This window comes from Struthio camelus, chromosome 1 (genome assembly GCF_040807025.1).
Source record: "Struthio camelus isolate bStrCam1 chromosome 1, bStrCam1.hap1, whole genome shotgun sequence".
Classification (NCBI taxonomy): Eukaryota; Metazoa; Chordata; class Aves; order Struthioniformes; family Struthionidae; genus Struthio; species Struthio camelus.
In genome coordinates, this window is record NC_090942.1 from 53844027 (window position 1) to 53868314 (window position 24288).

The 24288-nt window shown below is 35.8% G+C and overlaps 1 protein-coding gene across 8 annotated transcripts in view; it reads right to left on the minus strand.

Moving 5' to 3' along the window:
- ANKS1B (ankyrin repeat and sterile alpha motif domain containing 1B) overlaps positions 1–24022 on the minus strand; it is a 442229-nt gene extending 418207 nt beyond the window's left edge. For 2 of the 8 annotated variants that reach the window (XM_068938480.1, XM_068938466.1), the window contains exon 1: positions 23722–24016. In XM_068938480.1, the coding sequence (XP_068794581.1) occupies positions 23722–23855 (134 nt within the window). In that variant the 5' untranslated portion in view covers positions 23856–24016. Of the gene's footprint in view, positions 1–23721 lie in introns of all 8 variants that reach the window. The other 6 variants (XM_068938515.1, XM_068938509.1, XM_068938473.1 and 3 more) reach the window with 6 other exon arrangements.
- Positions 24023–24288: the final 266 nt, after the last annotated feature.

The window sequence follows — 24288 nt, forward strand, 5'->3', positions numbered from 1 at the left end:
TCTAGTCCCTTAACAAGTGAATGGCCCTATATGTTGTCTTTGGTTTATTCTAGAGAAAATACAGAAACAATCATAAGAATATTACATCATTTGACACCAGCTTTGCAACAGAGTATTTCAAGCATAGAGAAGAGCAAGGATTTCCTGTGAGTATCTTCAACTATTGTCTATGAGAAAGGCTGTATGGAATCTCTGAACATAGGCTAAAAACTGCTGGAAGATGCTGCAAATGGCTTGTGTTTTTAATGAGCCAGTTGAATTAAAAATGAACCGACCAAAAACAACCAAATACATAGTTTCTGCTAAAACATCTATGTTTTCAAATTATTTTTTAGATCTAAGCATTCACATCAAAAGAAAACAAGAACATCTTAATTTTGCATATAGTAGCTGTTAGAACACAAGATATTCCTGAAATGGACCGTACTGTCATGACTGATTTGTTTCTAGAATTTAAGACTAATATATTCCTACATATCAGAAAGGATAAAATAAATATTGTCTCACACTCCATATGATCTGAAATCCTTCCAGATCCAAATAGAGACTAATTCCAGTTTCCATTACTGCTAGTCCGTCTTACAGGAAGTAGCAAAAGATGCACATTTCTCAGAGCCAGCACAGAAGGGGAGAGTAGAATAGTCATAGAATCCAGAACACTTCAGCATTAAAGAGGCTGCTTACCAAGTTAACAGGAAGAACTGAATGGTGACTCTCATTTAGCTTTGTTGATATCTGCTGGGAAGAGAAATTAGTGAAGCAGTAGGCATCTCTCAGAAGGAAAGAAGATTAAGATTATGCTGCGGTCGTATATGAGGGAAAACTTGAGAAAAGATATGGCAGCTGTATTAACGTAGAATTCTTAGGACACACTTGTCCTTTGGGATTAAAGGGTTAAAGCAACAGATATTCTCATTGCTGTCAGCCCGGGCTGTCAGAGTTCAAATTTACCAATTATCCTGAAGCCAGCTGTCCCTACTATTCCGTTCTAAATTTAATAGCCTTGAGAAAATGTTATCTTTCTAAATTAAAATGATTTGCAAAAGACAGGGTAAACCACTGCCAAGTAAGATATCCACTTAGCCACACACTCACGTTCACTCTCACTGAACATATCTTGCTTTTACTACCTCACACTGTATATGCTTGTTCCTGAAGAGCACTTACAGTTTTAGTGAAGATACTTCAGTATTTTTATACTTTTCACCTGTATTCCTTTCCTCCTACTTTATTGCTCCCCATAACAAATCAGTTTTGATATAAGCCTCCATTTTCCAGATACTTACGTATATGCTAAGTTCTATGAATTTGAACGCTTACAGAAATATGACCTTTGTCCAGGTTTAACTAAATTCTTGCTTTCCTAATTTATCCTGGATTTTGCAGTTGCCAATGAACTAACAAATTTTTAATTCTTTGTTCGCAAACTAACAGATATAACCTAACCTACGCTCTCTTGTTAAAAACTGTCTGAAACGGAAGTTCAATTGAAAACATTGCAATTTTAAAAACGTGCTTTTATGGTAAAAGTTCAAGATAAATAGAGAACAATTTGATAATAAGACTTGGTATGATATTATATTAATAACTTGAAGACAAATTGGAAGACAAACATTAACAATAATTATTATCCTCATAGGACCTACTCAAGACTTATTAAGATGTATTCCTAAACAAAAATATTTGAATAGTTGACCTATTCATGTATAAGAAATTAATGATAATTACATTCTGAACTACCTTCTGAAGTTCTTTTTCAATATTAACTCCGACAAAGAATGACTGAAGAGTTATGTTTTACTTTGACCACAACCACCACAAAATCACTTCAGAAGGCAGATTACATATCTGAAAGACTTCTGGGAATGGTAATGCTAGACCTGTTTAAATTAAGCCTCAATGTGCTTGATTAATCTAGTGCTGGTCAACTGTATGATGTTTCACTAACATTACCCCTTGTCACTTCTAATTCACTGGAAGTGAATTCTCTAGTTCTATTACACTTTCCATGAATTTTTGATCATAGACTTCGCTAGACATATTCATAAACACCTGAAAAAGAAATAATCCAATACTCCTGAAATGGAATAATCTAATACAAAACTCATACAGGATGGGATCATTGTGGAAGGATAGAGAGAACAGTTGTCACACATCCAGTATTAATTTTAAGGACATATTTCAAAATATGGGTACCTACACGTCAAGTTTAAGCTATAAACAAACATGTGAGGTACACCTATAGTAACAGTGAAAGGCAGACTACAGTTAGGTTTGGTACAGCTCCTGAAAACAAAAAGGCATACCTGTAGGTTCAAGGCATCAGTTTATGAACTGAAAGTAGTACAGATTAGATCAGCAGTCTACTATCAAAAAACTTTCAGTAAATTGAGGATCTGCTTTGACCTCACATTAAGAAAGTACTGAAAAGAAGTCATAACTTATTGTGATAACATGCTGGCCTTAATAAGCTATTTAAGTCAAAAAAACGTTCATTATCTGAGATGTCAAAAACGCATCCAGATGAGCCGTATAGCTACATAACAGATTTTGCCCCAACTAGCAGCAGGTACTGCCAGATAAGAATTCCCCGGTGTGTTTCAACACAAAAGGAGCCAGGCACTATAATGTCTCCCAGGCACCAAGTGTATAAGTGACACCTTTTTTATTACAGACATCAAAGAAGAGAAAAACAAACACCAAGTTGCAACAACTCCTGTGGGAGTGCTGGAAAAAATATAAGACTGAAAGCAGACAAGCTAAACTTGAAAGAAACTGAATATCCAAATGCAGACATCTGAGGAACTCTAGACTAAAAAAACAGGAACTATTTGTCCATACTGAAAGATATGGAAAAAAAATCCCAGTTCTGGCACACTTTTCTCTTGCAGAAGAAAATATTGAGATAACAATGTTACCTTTTTCCACAATTTTATTTGCTTGAGTCTTTGTATTGTAAAATATTTGGAACTAGGAGTATTCTTATTATATGTTGCTAGAGAGTTTAGGTACCCTGAGCTTTTTTGAGGTCTCTCAATTCTTTTGATAGTATAAACAGAAGTATCTACATAGAGAGGGGTTGTCTAAATTACCTGGTACTTTACTAACATCTGCTACTCAGTACTCTTTCTATAGTCTGTCTTTATCATTTTATTTGCATTCTTATAAATATTCCTTAATTATCAAAGTATTTTATTGATTTTTACACATTACTGTAGTTTACCAAGGTTTTACTATAGTCTAATCCTGTCCTATAAAGTATTTTGTTTCTTCTGTTTTTTCAGCATCTGCAAATTCAGTTAATGCAGTTTTGATTTCCTCCTCCCAACTGAAAATACTGAACTGAATCAAACTTTGGCATGTTCCCAAGTGACAACTCATTTCAAGACACTGAACAAAGCAAACAGGTTGGAGGAACACGACAGCTTTTATTCCAGACCTTCTTGAGGTTAGTTTAGGATTCAGACACAGTTAAATGCAACCCCCTCTTTTAGTATTAAAGTAACCCTCCAGTTACTAACCTTAAAGTCTGGTACAATAAACTATCATTAACAGTGTCTGTTTTTATAGTCTCTCATCCAGTAAAACTTTAATCCATGACATCATTCGTATTCAAGCTAATGTATTTTTTTCCTAATTAAAGTTTTAAGAATAACAGTATCATTTGGTTTACTTAAATCTAATTATATATTTAAAACAAAAATGTTACATATTCTGTAGTGTCGTCATTATCCAATTTTATAATTCTGTTTTGAAATGCAACTAAGTTTTTCATCAATTATGATTCATGAATCATTGATGTTTTCTGTTCAGGTTCTAGATAACTAATGATTTTTTCCTTCATATTCAGAATAAAATTCTGTTTTTTCTGTTCAGAAAAATATGATAGCGGATTTGCAGAAAGCAATCTTTAGCATCATGCTTTTTCTTTTCTGAAATCTCTAAACCATACTGTGGGACCATTTCAGTTCTCCACAGTTTTCTAAAAATAAAAAATCTCAAATGGGGAGTACTTTTGCTAGCTAACAATCTTAATAAAATAAAATATGTCATCTTTTTAATGAAAAGATACTTTATCATGTATTCTATAATTTGCACATCTTCTTAGACAAATTCTACAAGGTTTTCTCCCTTTATTTACCAATCAAGTACTTAGAGAATTTATCTTTCTCAGGGACGTCTGTTTTCTAAAGGTGGTCAATGCACTGGCATCCTGAAACTAGTTCTACACTTGGAACATGTTACCTGTACAGTAGTACTAGTATAATTCAAAGTACCTGCAGCCTGCACATATAGTGGATACCAGTAAAATAATGCTTTTATTGGCAAAACAGACTTCTCTCATTCCCTCCCCAGAGTAACTAGTTAAACCTATAAAAGTACCTTCCTTTACTGAAGGATTTAATTTTTCTTTATATATATCCTTTCCTACCCCTTCAACACTTTTCACAGCATCTTCCAAGTTCTCTTAGCCCTGCTGAGTATCATCAATTTACTGGGGTTTTTGCTGCTCTTAACTCTTCTTTACAAGGCTTGTCTGACTGAACATTATTCTGTAAATTTAATAGTCTTTTTTTCTTAACAAACCGGTAGTTTCTTTTATCCCTAAATTTTCTTGCACTTTCACGTATGACTTTTTGAGAAGTCTCTTAAACCTTAATAATATTTTGTGATACTTCAAATTATTTTCATACTACAGGATTACAGTGTTGCCCTCATTTTACTATAATCACCAGATTTTTTTTTTTTTTTTATAAACAGCTAGTTCCTTGAGTATACTGTTCATGCACTAATGCATTCTATGAATCTGTTCATCCTACCATGCTGAATTAAATAAATCATGAACTCCTGTACAAACCATATTAAAAAGTTACTGCCAATCAGTAAAAAACAGATCCAGAGATGTTCTCTCTCTGGCTGACTTTTCTTCTTTCTGAATGGTAAATTTAGAAGGTGCCCTGGCAACACTGTCTATTATTAAGCTTTACCCCTACTCCCCATTGTAAAACCATGTTTTACTTTGCTTATGACCACAGCTACTTTATTTGGGCTGGAATTCTTTTGTCAATTAACAATTCTTCAATCTCAGACTGAAGAATTCTAAGAAAGGAGGCCTAGAATCTTGGAAGAAACACTGGAACTTTTAAAGGAAAGAAATGTGAGTAAGCAGCTGAATGGAAATTCAGAGGAAATTAAAATTAAATTAAATGGGAAGATAGAAAAGAGGACTGAACTAGTACAGGCTAGACAAGGAATTTGGAGAAGAAGAGTTTACGGAAGGGAAATAACTGAGTGAAAAGACTGGAAACGTCAGCCTTCAGAGTAAGACTAAAGAGCTGTGAAAGGATACAAAAGTGTAAAGAAGCGCACGATGTCTGGAGTAAAGGCTAAGGCTAAGAAGACAGTTGGATGGATCAGAAGGGTTGAGCTTGCATGGAATGGGTAGAAACATTTATAAGACACTCTGCTAGAGCACATTTCTCTAAGCCTAAATGGAATCCCGTGATAACTGAGTAAACATCACCGACACCTCTGCAAAATGGTAACGTACATGGCCACTGGCTACTCCTACCAAGCATTCCATTAAAGCACACACGAGTTCTCTGCAGCACATCTTGAAGTGCCATATCTGCTGCTGACCTACATCAGGTCCGTCTAATTAGTGGCTTGCAGGCTTGATCTGACCTGAAAGATGATTACTTTTGCCATGTATGCTCAGGCTCTTAGCCTCATGAGCTGTTACCATGCAGCTGAGCTGCTGTGATGCAAAAATTGCGCAGCCCTGATGTGTATGAGTGTCGATACCACAAACACGATGGAATTTCTAATTTTTCAGGTTTTTTTTTTTTTTTAAGGGGGGGAAACAACATATATACAACTATGTCAAAAGAATATTATAACAAGTCAAGCACTAAAAAGTTAAGAAATATCACAAATAAGACTGTCTTTGTGATCTTAATGCAACTCCTGCTTATGTATGCGCAATCTTTGATTCCATGACCTATTAACTCCACACTGGTTTTTGCCTCAGCAATCCTGCCTCAACCCATGTATGTGGCCTACACTGAGGGCGGGTCATAATGCTGTAGCAACAGAGCCTGTTGAATACAGAGCCTGCTGAATGTAAGGCCAAACTGGAAGGGGACTATTTCTGAATGACCTAGAGGACTGCAAGAAGAAAAAGAAATTCATGTGCAGGGCAGTGCAGTGTTGTCCCAGGGACATAGACTTTTCTACCACAGAGGTTTTTTTGACAGTAGGAAAGTCTCTTAAATCTAACGTTGCAAAAATGACCATCAAACGTGTTCCTGATCTTCCGGATGCTCAACTTCATATCCTGAGTTTTGACTGTTAAAGTTCTGACTCTCTGCAGTTGCCACTGTAGTCAGAGTAAACTGTGCTTTGCACTTTTTAAATGGTAGAAGATAGATCTTCTGCAAAATTACGTTTTACGCATTTCAAAGTAGGCATCACAGTTACCAAATAACATAGACCTTAATGTCTCAGGGCCTCAAATGTCCATTTTTAAAATGGAGTAATAATACCCTGTAATCAAACAAGGGTTGTTTTGAAAATACATTCATTATGTTTGCAAAAAACTACTGGGAAATATTATTTATAAAAACATCTGCATAATGTGCACCAAAGGCATAAGCTTACACTAAAAATGAGAAAACAAAATACTAAACAGGGGCTTACTAAGTGAACATCATCCATCTTGTGCTCTGAAAGGGAAGAGTATTTTAAGAATACTATGCGATTATGTCCAACGTTCACTGGTATACATCAAGCATTTAAACATATAGTCCACATATCTTAGTTCATGGAAAGACTATCTGTAGAGACATACTGCAACCTGGGTACAGAGATAAAGGAACCGTCTTTGCATAAAGCCATTTTGGATCTAGTAGAGCTCCTTAGCCAAATGAATGCAGTTACAATGCTTCCTAAACTAGCTAAGGTCTGGAAGAATCGTAGCTTAGGTGAAGATTTAGATGGAGTGTCATTTTTCCATGTATTTGAAACTGAGTGGAGTCATAGGGATTATTAGCTGGCTCTCATTGTTGACCCTGACACAGATAACTTGATCCACAGAGAATACAAGCAGGTGTTAGAGTTCACCTTCTTAGTGCTTCTGGGTCCAAGATAACTTACTAGCTTCTATGCAATAAAACATGAAGTGCTCAGACCCTAAATTTGCTCTCTGCACCTGTATGGCTCTGTGCCTAACTGGTAAGATCTTTCAAAAATGGACAAGCTTAGGAAGCACAGTGCTGAAACATGGACCTTGCTCTTTACAAGCCAGATTTTTTTCCCCGTTGTGAATTATCTCTTTCTCCAGATAACTACAAACTGATGGCAAAAAACTACTCTTTCATATCTTTTCTACCTCTTCTAAATAGAATATACTCATCTATACTCAAAGCTATCAGTATTAGCTATCAGAATCGTAACCGTAGTTTTGTGTTACAGACCGCTAAATTATAGTCTTTATGTATGTATCAAATATTATGCACACATTAAAAAGCCCACTTTTATTGCCTTTCTATAGAAACTGTTTTTTAGTGTTCTTAACGCTTATTCCAAAGTAACTTCATTGCGCATTTGAAGAACTTCACTGTTAATTCAAATTCTCTTTTGCTTACAATGCACTAAAAAAAAGCACCATTTTTCAATGTGATACCCATCCAAAACAATCTAGTAACGTCACCGAAGTCAATCAAATGTTGGTGAATCCAAAACTTTTCTCTCTTCATTGCTGGTAATCAATGGTCACATTTTTTTTCTTTTCACTTATAGCTGTCATCTAAATTATCTCTGAAAATATATCAGATATTTTGATCTTAAGCTCTTTCTTAAATGCCTAAAGTACTTCATGTTCCTACCAGTTATTTCTCCATGGGCTTTTATCCCCTCATGAACTTAAGTATCAACAGTCAAATATTCCAGGAGTTCTTTAGGATATTTGGATTCTTATTATAACACTCTTAATTCTAAAAAAGAGCACACAAACCAAGCGTATTTCCATAATTTAAGTCTTTTCTCCCATTTCACTCTTCTCAATATTCCACAGGATTATGTGTGACTTTGGCCTACTTTAATCTGCTCATACTTGTCATTGGCTCATTGTCAGGGAAGAACACCAAATTTTTTGGAAAAAAAAAAAGACATTAACTTCTCTTTTTACACTACTTTCTTTGTCACTACATCCTTCCATCTAACTATTCTTTTGCAGCTCAATAGACAAAGTTTCTTGACTTGTTTTCTTGTGTGACCTTTTATGTTTTATGTGATTCTCTTTGTGACGGAGAGAGGGAGCTTCTTAAGGAGACCTCTATGCTCTCAATCTTCATATTCAATAATATTCATATTTCAATAATATTTGGTATTTTACTGAACAGGTTTTTGTCTGAACAGTTCGGCTAGAAGTCATTGTGAACAGGAATGACTTCAGCTGATGAAAATTATTGTACAAATAATATATTTCATCATGGACAAGAATGGACTGATACCCACCTGAGAAGTGAACAATTTTAAATCTTGTTCAGTGCCTAAACAGATCAGACCTATCACTGATAACACACTAAACTGTGAAGATGTTGCTAAGTCTACAAAAGTATAGTCATACCACTTACGAGAGAGCAGTTCTGTACTTCTCTGAAGTCCATATCACAGAGAAAAGAAAATTGCCAACCCACTTCAAACAGTGCTAACATCTCTGAAGGTACTGTCAAAGCTCTAACACATGTTCTTTACTAGTTCAGAAAAGTCTTCACACAAAAACAATGTAGATGAGAACTGTAATTTAGAGCTGAATCAATGGAATGCATACAGAAAACTACTATTTTGCAGCATACTGCAGTGACAATTCAGTGAAGGGTTTGACTACCACTTTTTGAATTTTTCATAATTTCACTTTTCCGTGTAAGAACACAACTAAGGTTCATTCTGATGTTCATTTTAATTTTTTAAATAGGAAAGACTAGAATGGCCTTAGTTGGATTATGACAGGAAAAGTTTCATGTCCCCCTTTATCATTGTCTATTTTCCAAGCAAGTGTCCTGATCATACTTTTGAGCTTCATTTTTAAGTCTTTCTGACACTGTTCCCTTTTGTTTATATAACTATACAGAATCTTTGCATCTGAGAAAAAGTGTGTTGGGTAAACCATTAGTTAGAGAACTCTCTTGGGATAATGACAGACCAGAGATTCGAACAGAGTCTCCACATCAGAAGTGAGAATACAGTTACCAACTTACTAATGTTTGGATTCTCTTGCACTAACTCTATCTCACTTCTGTGCTGAGAACTTACATCACTACAAGTATCACCAAAATTAGTACAGTTCCATGGAAAAATTGGTATTTTTCTATAAAAATTGGCTTTTTTTTTTTTAATCTTTATACACTTGAACTTTAGTACCTGTAAAAATATAATTAGCAGCCCTTCATGGCTTTGTCACACACTCATGCACACCCACAAACACACAGCTCAATCTTCTTGAAAAAAAAAATAGGAAGGAAGACGACACACAGCTTCAATGTCATTGCATAATTTGAGAAATGTATGCCACTAGAAAAATGAACTTGCTCTTTTCACTCAGGTATAGATCTACAAAAAGGATGCATATCTACATAACTGTGTCTGTACTCATTTATATATTTTTCAAGACAATGCTCAAGTTTCTTTGCAAAGTTTCTTCAGTAGGTTTTCTCCTGCTTGCATTATTTTCTGCAAGATGAAAATACCCAGCCCTACCTCATTAGCATTTATAAGTAACATCACTACTTAAACAGAAAAAGGTGAAGATAAAGTGAACACTTCAATTATTTAGAGAAACTGTAAAAAGATTTAAGCTGCAGTTGAAATTTTAACTTATTGAGAAATTGATAGGCTAGCTGACTACTACTGATTAACAATGAAACACATAAAGGCAACTTGGTAGTGTTTCAAAAGGAAAAGAGAACCTAATGATCAAAGCAGTAACAGAATTTGACATGTGTAATATTTAGCACAAATGAGAGCAATAACACTGTATCTTTAGTATATCTAGTTACACAGTGTCATTAATATGTTCAGTGTCCAATTACTGAACACATTTCTAATTTCAGTTAGTCAAAATATATTTCGTTCACTTGGTACAAAGACCCACTACTTTTAACAGAAGCTGGAATAAGTCTATGTCTAAAAAATTGTGCAGAAAGCTTCCCATAGGATTAGGAGACATATACAGTAAAATGTGACTGAGCAACAAAAAGAGCAGAAAATAAATAAAATTGAAATGTGAATTAATGTTTTAAGTGTGGTAGTATGCTAAATACGTATGATGACAGATGCAGACAGAGAATCAATTTTAAGAGATGAAGGGCAAACTTCTTTTCAAGTATAGTAATTACTACTCACAGCAGATGTTTATTGTCCAAAAAAAAATCTTTTCCAAAAAAGTCAAATAACCACTTCAGTATAGTGGGAAAAAAAATCAGATACTGTATTATCCCCCAGCCTCAGCAGAGCAACTTAATACCAAATTATGAGAGGGATTATATTTCAGATGAGAAGTTAAAGTCAGGTCATTGTTTCCTTTTCTGAAATTTTCAATGTAAGTTTACAAATCACTAGACTTAGTCCCATTTGTTTTTTTACAGGGTTTTTTTCCATACTTTCATATTTAGCTTAAAAACTCTTTGCACTGTGTCTATCAAAACTAAAGTGAAAACACTTTTAGAAAGAAAATAATTCTTCATAAAGTAATCAAAAACACTTTGTAAACCAACTTCAGATGAAAAACAAGTATTTAATCATTCATATTATTGTCAAGTTCTGTACGCTCGCATGTTCAAAAATGAGCCCTAATAGAGTTGCGAACAGCAAGAGATTTGTTATCAAAACTATAATGCATCTGCCTGTAATGATCTGAATGTGAGGGCGTGTGACTAAAATTGCATCTGATTAGAAGAATGCACTGAGCCGTGCTAAAAGGGACAGGACAGTCCCCTTAGCTGCTCTGATAAATCTGCCCTCATTTAAATTGTTCCTGACAACTCCCTATGTGAGCGTCAATCCAACTGCTTGAAAGGTAGCATCTGCTTTGTAGTTACAGTAAAATAAATCAATTCCTTGTAGGATCTTTTACGTTTTATAGGTGGCTTATCTGATGCCCAACAAGTGTGGTAGCACAAAAGCTGGTTGTCTAGAATGAATTTGGTATGTGGATTGCTTTCCAAGAAACTGAGAATGGAAATCCCCAAACACCCAAACTAACTCTAGATTCTTTTCAGGAAAATCACAAATTGTCAGTTTTACCAAAAAGTCATTCCTCTCAGGAAGATCTCAACTGTATTTTGGACTTCTCCTAGAATCCCAGAAGACTGTAAGAATACATGCTGCCACGGTAACTACTGAAGCCACTGGCAGCACCACAGCATCTCACAAGTCAAGTGAAACTTGGAGAGATGGGCACCATGAGCTGACCTTCTGGAAAAATTGTTCTCAATTCCGCTTTAAAGTTTAAAGGGAACTTACCCAGAAATGGTGACGTCTTGTGTCATTTAAGAAAGCCATATTTTGAAAGGAAATGTGGGCGATGAGCTACTGTAAACTGAAGACCAGCCAAAGCATTCCAGTTTGTTTCAAGAGGTCTAGACACTTCGGCTCCATCCTTTAAAGAGCAGTCCTGAGACCTCCTGTCTCATTCTCTCTTGAGTTTCCTTAACCCAAGAATACATTTAAACAGAAATACCACAAAGGGACTCAGCTCCTTCCCTCTGCCTTTTCTCAGAGCTGGTGGTTTGGGTTTTGGCATTTTCCCAAGTAGCTATTGCAGATTCATTCAGATACACTACAGATCTGTTGGGCAAAGATCAGACAACATCCAACAGCTAGTGTGCCTTTTCTCGTCTCTAAATAAATTTACTTGTCATTTCTTAGTCTTCATCAGTCTTAGAGTAAGGTCCTGAAATTCCTGAAAGTGAACCTCTACCTCTCTGCCCAAGAAGTAATTTTGCCCCAATTCCCAAATCAATCCTATTTCGCTGCTCTTATCACTTTTGCCCAACACTGAGTCTGTTTTTTAAGCTTCCCAATTAATTTTGTCCTAATTATGTTCTCTTTTTCTAAGCTTTTGTCAAATCTAGTGCCTCCTCCATTCTCTAAAGGCATTAACTTAGATGTTCTTCAATTTTTTTCATACTGGTCTCCCTGGCCTTGGAACAGGCATCTGCAGCAAGGTCCTCTTTTTTCCCCTTTCAAGGTTGGCAAAACAAACTTCAGGATTCTTCACTCCTCATCTTTTTCCCCTCAAGCTGGGGGTCTTAGTGAAAGAAAGGAAGGGGAGAAAACATTATATTACAAAAAGGAGCAAAGAGGAGGAGAAGAAATTCTATGAAAACGATACTGAGTTACTGAGGGAAAGAAAAAAAAAAAAAAAGCTCTGTTTGTCTCTTACAGCTATCCTAATTAGCTGATGTATCCCCTGGAGGCTGTGTACTGAGGCAGGCAACCTAACAAAGAGATGTTCCCTCAACTGTTTACCAGACAGATATTTCTTAGCAACTTCACCTTCTTTTCTCAAAACTTATTTCCTGAGCCTGTGCCCTGGTATAACCAGGCGAGCTTTAAAGCAAGAGGAGGAGAAGTAAATGTTACAACAGCTCATTTGGTGGCAAATGTATTGGAAACCCACCAAAAGATTTCTGTTACTTTTAATGCTTTTCTGACGTTTTCATCTATACTACTCTTAGATAGTTGTGGAGCATTTAAATGATTCCTGTGACAAGAGTAACCTTGTCATAACTGCTGCTAAGTGTCTAGGTGTCCCAAGCTCTTGTACACCCTCAGGTTTGACCAAAAGTATGAAGAAACCACGTGATTAATGTCAACTCCAAGTATGCTTTGCAAGCTAACAACAAAAAACATATTTTTCCATTATACAACCCTTATCAAGACAAAAATCAAGAGTTGGAGTATCCATCATAGTACTCCACATTTTAAAACTGACTAGATATTATTTAGCCATGAGGCTAATGATCTAGCATTGTGAGAGAAGCATTACAAAAAAATTCCATCAATTACAATTTATTCCTGAATACTAACTGAAGAAGTCATAGGTCTAGTTTTAGTGAGCCAAACATTCTACATGTGATTGTATCAGACACATTCAACAAGAGAAAATACATGACGAAGAGAAAATGTTCTCATTCCAGTATGTCTGAATTTTTTTTCCCCACAAGTTAACACCTTAGAAGTATTTCTAAAATCTAATAATTTTTTGCATGTTGTTGCTGACAGCCTTTTAATTATATAAATTCCCGGATCTCTCCTTTCAGCAAAAATTTACTTGTTTTAAACTATTATCTTACGCTACAGTAGACTTTAAAGGAAACATATATGAAGAATATACAAGAATGCATTTCCATCCTTTAAAAAGTCAACATTGTCCATATAGTAATCATTTGAAGTGTCAAACAGACCACACATTTCAGTATGATTTTTAATTTCTTCCTTTAAAAGAATGGTAAAATTATGGAGTATGAGTTAACTCTGGCTTTCTTGATCTGATTACCTTATTTTAGCAACAGTACTCTATTAAAAAAAAAAAAAAGAATAAAAGATTGCAATATCTTCAAAAATATTGCAATATATTTCCATCTCAATAATAAGATTTCAGCACTGCTTTCTTGGAATGGACAAACAAATATTGCAAAATAAACTAGTAGTCTTTAGGGGTGCCTCAATAAACAGAGGTTTGTTAAACGTAAAAGCAGATAGAAATATATATTATACAGAAAAGCATATTAAAAAAACCACTGAAGTTGCAAAGTCAAGAACTGAAATATTAATACATCCCAGGACTAAAGTGCTAGTGCTAATTCATCCCTCTTACACATATGTATTAGCCTTATTTACATGAGTCTATATTATTTTTCCCTGTGCAACGAACAAAACTGGTCTCAGAATGGCTGAAGGTCTATAATGGGGATGACTGTTTTAAGAACTGTTTCGTTTTTGCAAATCAGAGGAGTTAGAAGGCGTACTTGTATTTACAAAATTAGTTCAATGACTGAAGAAAGTAGTTTAATGTTGCATGCCAGAATTCTGTCTGTGTCTGTACTCCAGGAACAAGCCACTAAACATCTGAATAGATCTTTCACAAACATTCAGTAACAATGATCTCCACTTTCTAGACAATTAGAGTACCCATAGCTGCAAGAAAAAAATATGTTTGAGCATGTAAAATACTACATAATATGTAAAGTTTTTCACATAATACTTCATTAAGATGTGAAACCGTTGCTGCGGGAAGCTACAAAGGCTAAAAATTTGCATTGCTTCAAAGACCAAGTGAGTAAATTCATGGAAGAAAAATCCTCTGGAGCTATTAAATACAAAGACATTGTATCTGGCTCAGAACGCTGTTGTAAATTGTTGGAAGCTATAAGAGTATGCTGGAGGAAGTATTACTATAGGCTTGTTTTGGTGTTTATACTCTTACCAAGACACCAGCTTTTAACCTCTAACTTCCAGCCACTACCGGACACAGAATATTGTGCTAGACGGACCTTTATTCTGACGCAGTACAGCCATTCCTATGTTTTTACATTAATTACATTAATACTGTGAAAAATGAGCTCCTAGCAGTCTCCAACTGGAAAGCCAAAATCAGTGGATACTTCTCACCTTAATCTTACTGCGCTTCGGTTGCAATTTGTAAACTGTAGGTATCAACACCCTTCTTCAGTCACAGAAGTACTGTGAAAACAAACTCATTAACATTGTGAAGCAGTGAGATACTATAGTGACAAACACCACAGAAAAGCCCAGGAGAAAAATTAATCATTCCTTTTCTAGAGCAGAGTTTGAATAGTGTACAGTAAATAAGGCTCAGGGCGAAATACTGAATCGTAAGGAGAACAAATACTGAATAACTGCTCATTCAATGAGAATTGTCCATCCTTGGTTGAGACTGAGGCAAGGACCTTGTGGAAAAGAGCACGTGACCATGTCACTAAAGAAATATAATGTCTACGCTCAGGGGAAACTAATAAAAACTGCACAGGCAACCTCACTTTTACCATAAACAACTTCTGAATGATTGACTTTCTATGATGATAATGTTCTTTTAACATAGTTTTAGGTACGTAAAATTTTCTTGACTCTAAAAAAAGCAGACTAAAACTTCAGAAATTCCACCACATGGTGTCATATTGGCAAACCTTTATGAGATGAATTAGGTAGGACCTCTATATCCATCACGACAATCTCTTCCACTTAAACTAATGGAGAGACTGATGGCACTTTGTTAACCTCTAGCAATTTCAGCACTAAAAGAAAATGAGAGTTTGCCAATAGGTTTCACAAGTATTTGTTAAGAGCAGAGAAATATGGAAATGTCAGGCTCTGAATTAAAAGTATATTTCAGTGGATATACATTCTCCCTTCATTCTGCTGAACGTAACTCCTTTTCCTCTGCATTTTGTCCCTTAAAACTGCCTCTTCTACACATCCACCAGTGTACCCCTTACCCGACTTAGTCAACTAGTCTCAATTCTTATACTCATTTCCTTTATCAGCTGTCTAGCATGCTAACTTTTTCTGATTTTTATATACAGTCTGCTTGCCCAATCAGTCCAAGTACTCCTAATCCAAGTCACTCTCTCTGGTTGTTTTCCTTTTCCACCTATCTTCCAGCTACATCTAAACCAGAACACATGCCTACGCCATTATCTTGCAGGTTGTATTTTCTGCTTATGTCATGACTGAAATGCTTCTGAAATCAAGGCCTATGTAGTCTACATGAAAGTAAAAAACAAAAATAGAGAGGATAAATCTAACCATTGTGGCAGGCAAACAACAGATTTGTAACAGATACATATTTTATTTACAATATACTTTATTTCTACATTTGCTATATTTAGTTCTCTGAAACTTTATTTGTGTGCATTATGTGAGAAGATCCCTGACAGATCATTAGATTACTTGGTTATGCAAGATATCGCTCTGTAACAAACGTGCACAAAACAGGAAGCAAAGTGATTGCTAATTACTTATGAGCATAATCTGACAAATTAGCTGTACAGATGACAAGGAGGATATGGAAGTGGATAAATAATTACTTGAGAAAATTGAAAACTAAAAATAAGAGTAAATGATGTTATTTAGGAAACCTTACCATTGACTTAATTCTGACCTTGGGGTCGAACTGCTAATACTAATGTACTGGGTTTTTTTAATCTGCAAAAATAACCTAGATACACAGAGTCACTATTCATATCTAGTGACATCTAAAGATAGAAAACAATGACCCTAACAAATCAGCAAGTAAACATAAAAGACATTAAATTCACAGTTAATTTTCAGAACTACCAGTAACTAACACACTGGAACACTACATCAAAAAGGTTTGAAATTCAGGTCATGTTCAGTAGAAAAATATCCATTCCAAAAATATTCCCAATTCTAATTTATAAGACTCTTCTTTTTTTCCCTTCTCTAAAAGGCAGCTCTTTACTGGACACTTCCCATACTCTGACCGTACAAGTACTGTATAATCTACTCCAACACTTGTCTGGACTATGAAGAGGTAGACAAAAAAAAAAAATCCACACACTAACTGCATAACTTACAGGAGAAAGAAGTTACTAGCGTGTAAACTTAATGACTAAATGTGAAAGAAATGTTTTTGTAATGTCTGATTACTGATGTAGTTCAGTTTGAAATAAAATCAGTCAGTATCTATTTTGGGGTAAGCTGAATCACTCTCTAGGCTCACATAACTGTATTGACTAGACATCCATTGGCTATAACGGGAATTTAGACACCTAGCACAGACATCAACACCTATAGAGACATAGCTGCCATCCGGTGTCTTAAACTGGAACTAATTTTCTTTTTTCAGAAAACGTGTATGCAATAGATGGGAAACAGTGTAAAATTACTTTAATAAAAGTACAACCTCGTGGAACTAAATTTCACCAAATCTTTGCTATAGAAGATAGATATACATCATTAGAAATTCATAGAGGTTAAATTAGGTACAGAAGAGTTATAATATTACTTCTTAAGAGCAAAATGAAGAGCAAAAATATTGAAAATACTGTCAATAGGAAGAAGTAATTAAAAAGTAGTAAGAGTCTTCATATAAAGGCTATAAAGTTCAGACAAAATGTATTCCCTACTTCAGAAAAGGATCTACGTACATGAAAATGTTGTAGCACCAGGCAGGAATTTACCCTGTTCATTATGCCTTATGTATTTAACACAAAAAACTGTCAAAATATTTTATCCTGAAGTAATAAAAATGGTTAGTATGTGTACTCTGATTGGAAGTGGCCAGCCGAGAAATCCCTGGGCAGAGGGGAACTCTCCAGTCATGGAACTCCTGTACCAGCCATCCCCCCCATGGCAAGCAGACTAAGCTTGCTGAAGGGAGTGCAGCTGCACACTACACTGAATTGTCTCTTACGAATTATATACCAGTAGCATAAACTAAAGTAGCTTGCAGGATGCTTCAACTAGTGCTTATGTCAGGGCAATAAAAAATTACCCAGCGCTTTAACCACTTCCTTAATGGCTCCATCCATGAATATCCATAAAACTTAAACTGAGGCAAATAGGAGAATCTGACCGGAGTTTTTTTTTTTTTTTTTTTTTTTTTTAAAGACAATGATTTGTTCTTCTTGATCACTAGCGCACTGACTATGAAAATGCTTGCCTTGAAAGCATCTGTATTTGCTCATCATAACATTTTTAACCTGGACAAGTCACAAGATAATAGACCTTTAAAAATATATCATTCTTCATTTTTCCATTTCACTTCTATTCCCCTCTTAGTTTCAGCTATAATACCACCACTTAGAACCAGTGATGTCATACATCAACTTTAAAAAGGTAGAAAGCAGCACTGGATCACCAAATAACTAAAAACATCAATGTCAGACAGAAGGAAAAACAAGATGATGATCCGAATGTATCTATATGGTCCATTGCAGAGTTAGAAATTAATTATCTTCTAAAGAATTCTTGTAAGCTATAGATACTTCAACTGTTTTGCTCTTTTTCCTTATCTTCTCTTTAACCTTTTTGTAAAATTTCTCATCTTAGTCTTTACTGACTCCACCAGAAACTCCATCAGTCCTCCCAGCACTGCTACATTCCATATCTTGACTCTTTCTATTGGCAAATATTATGAGAGCAAAAGATTTTACACTAAATCTACAGTTCTTGCTGGCCACTGTCTGCATTAGCTCTAACAGACTTCAGAAATTTCACAGAATGTAAACTTGAAGGATACTCAGGAAACAAGATCTAGAGTGAGGAACAGGCAGAAGTTTATCTGCACAGATTGACTACAGAGCTGCAAATCCAGGGTCATGTTGCACTCCTAGGGAATATTTATTACTCAAACTTCCTGAATTTGCCTTGCCCTTAATAGCTTGATTTCTATCAGATGTCCTGAAAACTAATCATGTTGCTACCTACACATACGGTAAATATTTCAAACTTGTGAAGAAGTCTAAGGTACTCGGTAGAAACTTGCCTAAACTTTGACTGAAATCATTTATCAGAAACAAGAATAAAAATAAGTCTAAGAAAGATATAAAATGCAAAGTGAAGGCTAAGTTTCAAAAGAAACTCACATATTTGAAAGGACAAATACGCAAAATCAAGACAGCGATCACCTATCACTAATACTGAACAGCATAAACTAAGAGCCATAGCAATAATCAATTTGCATTTCACACTGACAGACAAAAGGAAGAAAAATGAAATATACATCCCCCAAAGACTTAAACAAACTACTTTGACAGGATAAGGAAAGTCATTTGGGAATCTAGGAATGCTGGTGGCTGCTTGGGACATCAGTTCAAAAACTTGCATGTATTAATTAAAAGTAATATAACTAAAATTAGAAATAAGCATAGACTAATTGGATGCCCTGTTGACCTACATGTAAAAAAAAAAAAAAAATCCTTGCCAGTCTCTTATCTGTGCTGATTGTCTGAAATAAATAGCTTCTAACATAGAAACATGGGACTAAAAGTGACCTCAGAAGTATGGGAGAACTTCAACCTAAGAAAGTTTGTTTCTCTTTTTTCAAACAATGCAATTTGTAACGAAGAACAGAATGAGTATCTTTATTGATACTGGGATTCATTTATTATTTAAATTAAAATGTGAAAATAACTTTGTTAAAATTTTAACTAAAGCTTCATAAAAATATTTTAACACTGTAAATATTTTCTGCTCTACAAACAGTTTTTAAGTGTGATCTGATTTTGCACTGGAAGCTGAAAGAATCACAGGGCTCTGCACAAGCACAGAAGGAGCTCTCAGCGCGCACTGAGGCCACAGGGCTAAACTGTGGCTTTGCTGTGAGCAAGACACTGCTTGGAGAAACAGATGAGGAAACAGATTGTGACTCACAGACTGACAATCTGCTTGCTGGGTTTCTTATACTTTAGAGGAGAATTATCTTGGGCCAGACCTATACATGGTGTAGCTGTACTAAGTAACAATAAGCAAGAACGGAGCCATTCCCTACCACAGTCTGCCAAGTGTGGAAGGGGAAAACAGCTCCATGCAGCCTGCTCCACCCTTCCATGCTGTGTAATAGAAGTAGCCAACAACCAGCAAAAAGGGGCCAACTCACCCTTCTCTATTACTCTGTGCCAGTTCACAGTAATTCACATTCTGTCTCTTAGTTCCCTCAAAAATCCAATGCTCTTTTAAAATGTAGTTAAAGTTATAAAAAGACTAAAAGTTAGCATTTTATCAAAAACATTTCTCTTTATGCTGTAATATATAAGTAAGGCAAAAAGAGTTGTATGTGACTGCCTATTGCAAAATGACAGAAGGTCTCTGAGATTTATGAAAACCTTTAAAGTTAATTTTACTAAAACATTTTAAAAGAAATTAAGCATGTCTCTATCCATTGAAGAAAAACTGATTATCCACATATACATAACATAGTTCTATTGGCCAATCAAATTAAAAGATAAGGAAAAATATTGTTTTTGTTAGAAGCAATTTACATCACCTTATATTATTGTATATTTTAAATTATTTGATGTATATTTAAGGCTTGGGATACAGGAATTGAACGATACATTCTTTTAGGTGAACTGTTGGATTTTGCACCCATTTTTTCTGGTTTGTGCTACAATAATACAAAAAAAAATGAAATCATTTAAAAATCAGTGAAAATTTTCCTCCATTCTTTACAATCTATTACAGCCATAAAATATTTTTTTGCAAAATTCTAAAATACAGTTAATATACTACTGTGTGACAATTCCAGGAAGTACAATCTCTGCAGAAACAGAGAAAAGAAATTTTAACTTACTGCCTGTCTTCTAATTTTTTCCAAGATATCTCAAAATATGTTCACAGTTAAAGAACAGATCCCAGATCTGCCATGAACTGCTGTTATGCTTGGAGTCAGTAGCCTATACATAGATGTGCAGTGCAACTTTAGATGCTAGTTTATCCCACCTAGCCTCTAGCTACCTCTCTAGAGGGCATGGTTCTCCTTTAAGTATGTCTTTAAGTCCCCACTGGAATCCATACACATACTTATATGTGTGCTTAAAAAGCCTTCCTAAACAGCGGTATTGTCCCAAACCGTGGTCGTAATTCAACATAATGACTTTTAAGTGAAAAATCAGACCTTTAAAAAACAGATAATTTACTAAGTAATTAACATCAATGAAAATATTCAGCTATTAAATAACCATACAAAGGGTTCCCCTATTTTTCCTCCAAATGTTGTAAAATATCCCAAAAGTTGGAGGAAAAAATGTTATAAAAATGAAAATAGAAGATCAGGTTTCAGATAGACTTTGTTCCTCGTTTCAGAAGACAATCGATGTGCATTTGTCAATTCATGAATATTAAATTTTATTTACAAGGTACATAGTTACTGCACAAGCAAATTTCCACAGACAAAGAAATGCATCAAGTCACAGAAGGTTAGCCATATGAGCTGAGTTGTGTCCAGCACTTATACAGCTACTTGGAGAAAGAGGAACTGAAGGGAAAGTGTACTGTTACTTAGGGACCAACACAGCAGGTACAGTATTAACCCACTTGTATGCTGAAAGACTTGAACTTCTTCAGTCTAATGCTAGGAACAGCATTGCCAAAAGGAACTGAAAAAGCAACGTGAGCCTTTCTTACCACAACAGGACAGGCGCCGTACTGGGGCACCGTTTCAGGAACTAAGCAATAATTATGATCAAACACTAGGAGACACCATCAAGTACAATATCTCCTAGAGATCCCAAAAGCATGATGAAACTGCAATGGCTATGAAGTCTGGCATTTCTCTAAAGACATTATTACAGCCCACAATATTTTCATTCTATAACAAGAAGAAAAATATGCCCCTCTATTTTTAATATGGCTTGTCCTTCATTATAATACCTGTCAAAACCAGATTTCAGTCTAATAAACCATATACAAAAAAAAAATGTAAGTATAAAGCTACATCAATTTGCTTTCTGTCAAATTCCCCCACCATCAACTTCACACTTTTATACAGTAAAATTATGGCTCTTCTAAAACTTTGCTATTGGCAGGAAGTGTTGTTTTCCTAAATAGACTCCAGTTGCTAGTATGACTCCCTTTCAGTACCCTTTCGTTGTTTGCATGTGCTCTGTACCAAGATAGCATCCAACTCTTTCGGCTTAATCTTGCACGTCATTCTGGACTTAATCCATTATATCTATAATTACCAGCATCAGCTAAGTCATATAACTTTTTCACACAAAGGTATGCTAAAATACCTAGCACATAGAATTCTTTCTTGAAAATACTTTCTGCAAGGGATAGTAGTTTCTATCTTGAGTATTCCTCAATGAAATTATTAAGATCCTCTCTGAAAAGCATTATGTTCAATAGCATGTTAGATTGGGAATGCTTATGTATCAGTCCATTATTAAATTCTTTCTGAATGTACTAAAATAGCTTTTTTTAAAATTAGAAAAATTTTAGCAGCTGTATGTTAAATTTTTAGTTTTTGAAGTTACCTTTACAGAAGCTATAAATGTTCTTTATAAAATAAGAAAAAAATATTGTAAATAAAACAGGGCATGTTTTTCTTTGCTTTTCTCCTATTTAAGCTAAGCGTCCTAATAGAAAAAGAATACGCTTGAGTTTACGATATGAAACACTTAAATTCTCAGTAGCGAACAACTGTCATGACCCATTTGTAAATACAAAACACGTGGTGAATGTGTTCTGTATATATGAAGCAAAACACTTCTGTTTAAAAAACAAACAAACAAACAAATACACTCCCTCTGGATAGACAGCATCTGTGATGCACAACATGACAGTAATAGTGCAAGAATATAGCACAGCCACTAACTAGCTCTAAATAAAGTCATTACACAAATCATCCAGTAGAATTGGATTATAAATTCCATTCTTGCCAAAAACAGATACCATATTTTAAAAAGTGAGACTTATATTTTAAATGTGACCAATTATCTGACACAGTTCTTGCTAAACAGCCTATTAAAGTACAAAACACACTGGTACAAAATGCAGTTGCACAGTGTATTTTGATTTTGGTCAATGGGCAAGTAATTAAATAATAGTTCAATAGCTAATTGAACTGGGACATCATAGAACTTTGGTAAACTGTGACTCTCTACACTGTTGTTATTTACAGTGCTAAAAATACCTTTAAAATAAAAAGACCTTAGAGTTCAAACAGGTATAATTTTCATACTTATACCAAATTTACTCCTATAGGCAATCTTAGAAATAATAAAATATAGTGACCAGGAGGTACTGGCAAAACAATCTCAAATACATTTTCATTTAAGTAATTTCCATTTTCTAGGCCTTTTCTTTCCTTCCAGAAAAAAAAACAATTCTAGTTCTAGGTCAACAGCGTTTCAGTTCATTTTGTCTTCTTTTGCTATGCCTAGTGTAGTGTTTAACGCTAGTACGGGCTATGTGCTGCAGACCTCCTCTGTTTGAATAATGTCAAATATCATAAATGCTTGTGCATCTTATAGCATGATGAAACTTAACATCAGAGCTGTGCTGCAGATTGCCTGAGATATGACTAATGCCTGAAGTTGAGTCCTTTCATCCAACATGGCCAGTAACCTGGTTTCACTCCACTAAATCTAGGTACCTTTAAAGTAATGCTGCTATTACCTAACCTGCTCCGTAAGTTTTATACATCCTCTGTCTTGATGACCTCTCATAAGAAGATTCCCATTCTTTGTTTTATAGACTCATTACTATGGCATGCTTAATTTCTTCTGCAAGCAAGGGTAGCAACTATGGGCAAGGGTGTGGGGTGAAGCTATGGCTTTTTACACAGAATTTCAAACATGCAATTGCTTTTCTGTGATTAACACTTCCATCAGAGATTAGAAGTAGTAATTTGAAGATGCAATACCAAAGGAAAGATGAGAATGATTAATATATTGTGCATATTAGCCCAGCAATAAAAATGTAAGTTCTGCACCAGAGCTAGTAATATAGAATGAACAAGTACCTACTGACGCATTGAAGGCATAAAATTCAGTATTACTGTATAAATAAAAGGACTGCCTATGACTTTAAACACAGGCACACTTCTACGATGTATTGTTACTGTGAAGAATGCAGGAATGGAAGTGAAGATGAGAGAGAGGGGTGCTGATGATGAGAAGAAAGAGGAGGTTAATATCCCCAGCATCCGATGGGGAATGATGTCCCTACCTCAGTAAGCTGGATAAGGGAATAGCTCCAGATCCACTGCCCAGGATCCCTCCTTTCCTCCCAGAGAGGAGTTTCTCCACCAGAGCCACGTTCCCAGTGCGAGCAGCTTCCAGCAGTTCCTGGTCCTTCCCCATGCTCCGTAACCAAACAGCCCCCTCGCACGCCCCGCCACACACGCGGGGAGCTGCGCTCCGGCCCACCACGACCCCCTCTCTCCACAGAACGGCCTCCTCTCCCCCCCAAACCCTGCCTCAGAGCAGAGCAGAGCGGAGCAGAGATTCCTGCAGTCCCTTCCACACCAGCAGGAGCAGCAGCAGGAGGGAGGGAGGAGGAGAATCACCTCCTCCTAGTTTCACTAGATCATTTCTGGGTGGAGTGTGGAAGAGAAGAGGGTGGTGGTGGTGGTGGTGGTGGTGGCGGCGGGGGGGGGAGAGGGGGGGGAACGAGGCCAATCAAGGACCTGCTCCCCCCACACGCACTCCCATGCACACCTCCCCAGACCCCAGCCTCGAGGAGGGGAGCGGGGAGGCGGCAGCCTCGAGCCCCCGTGCCTATAGCTGGGGGCGG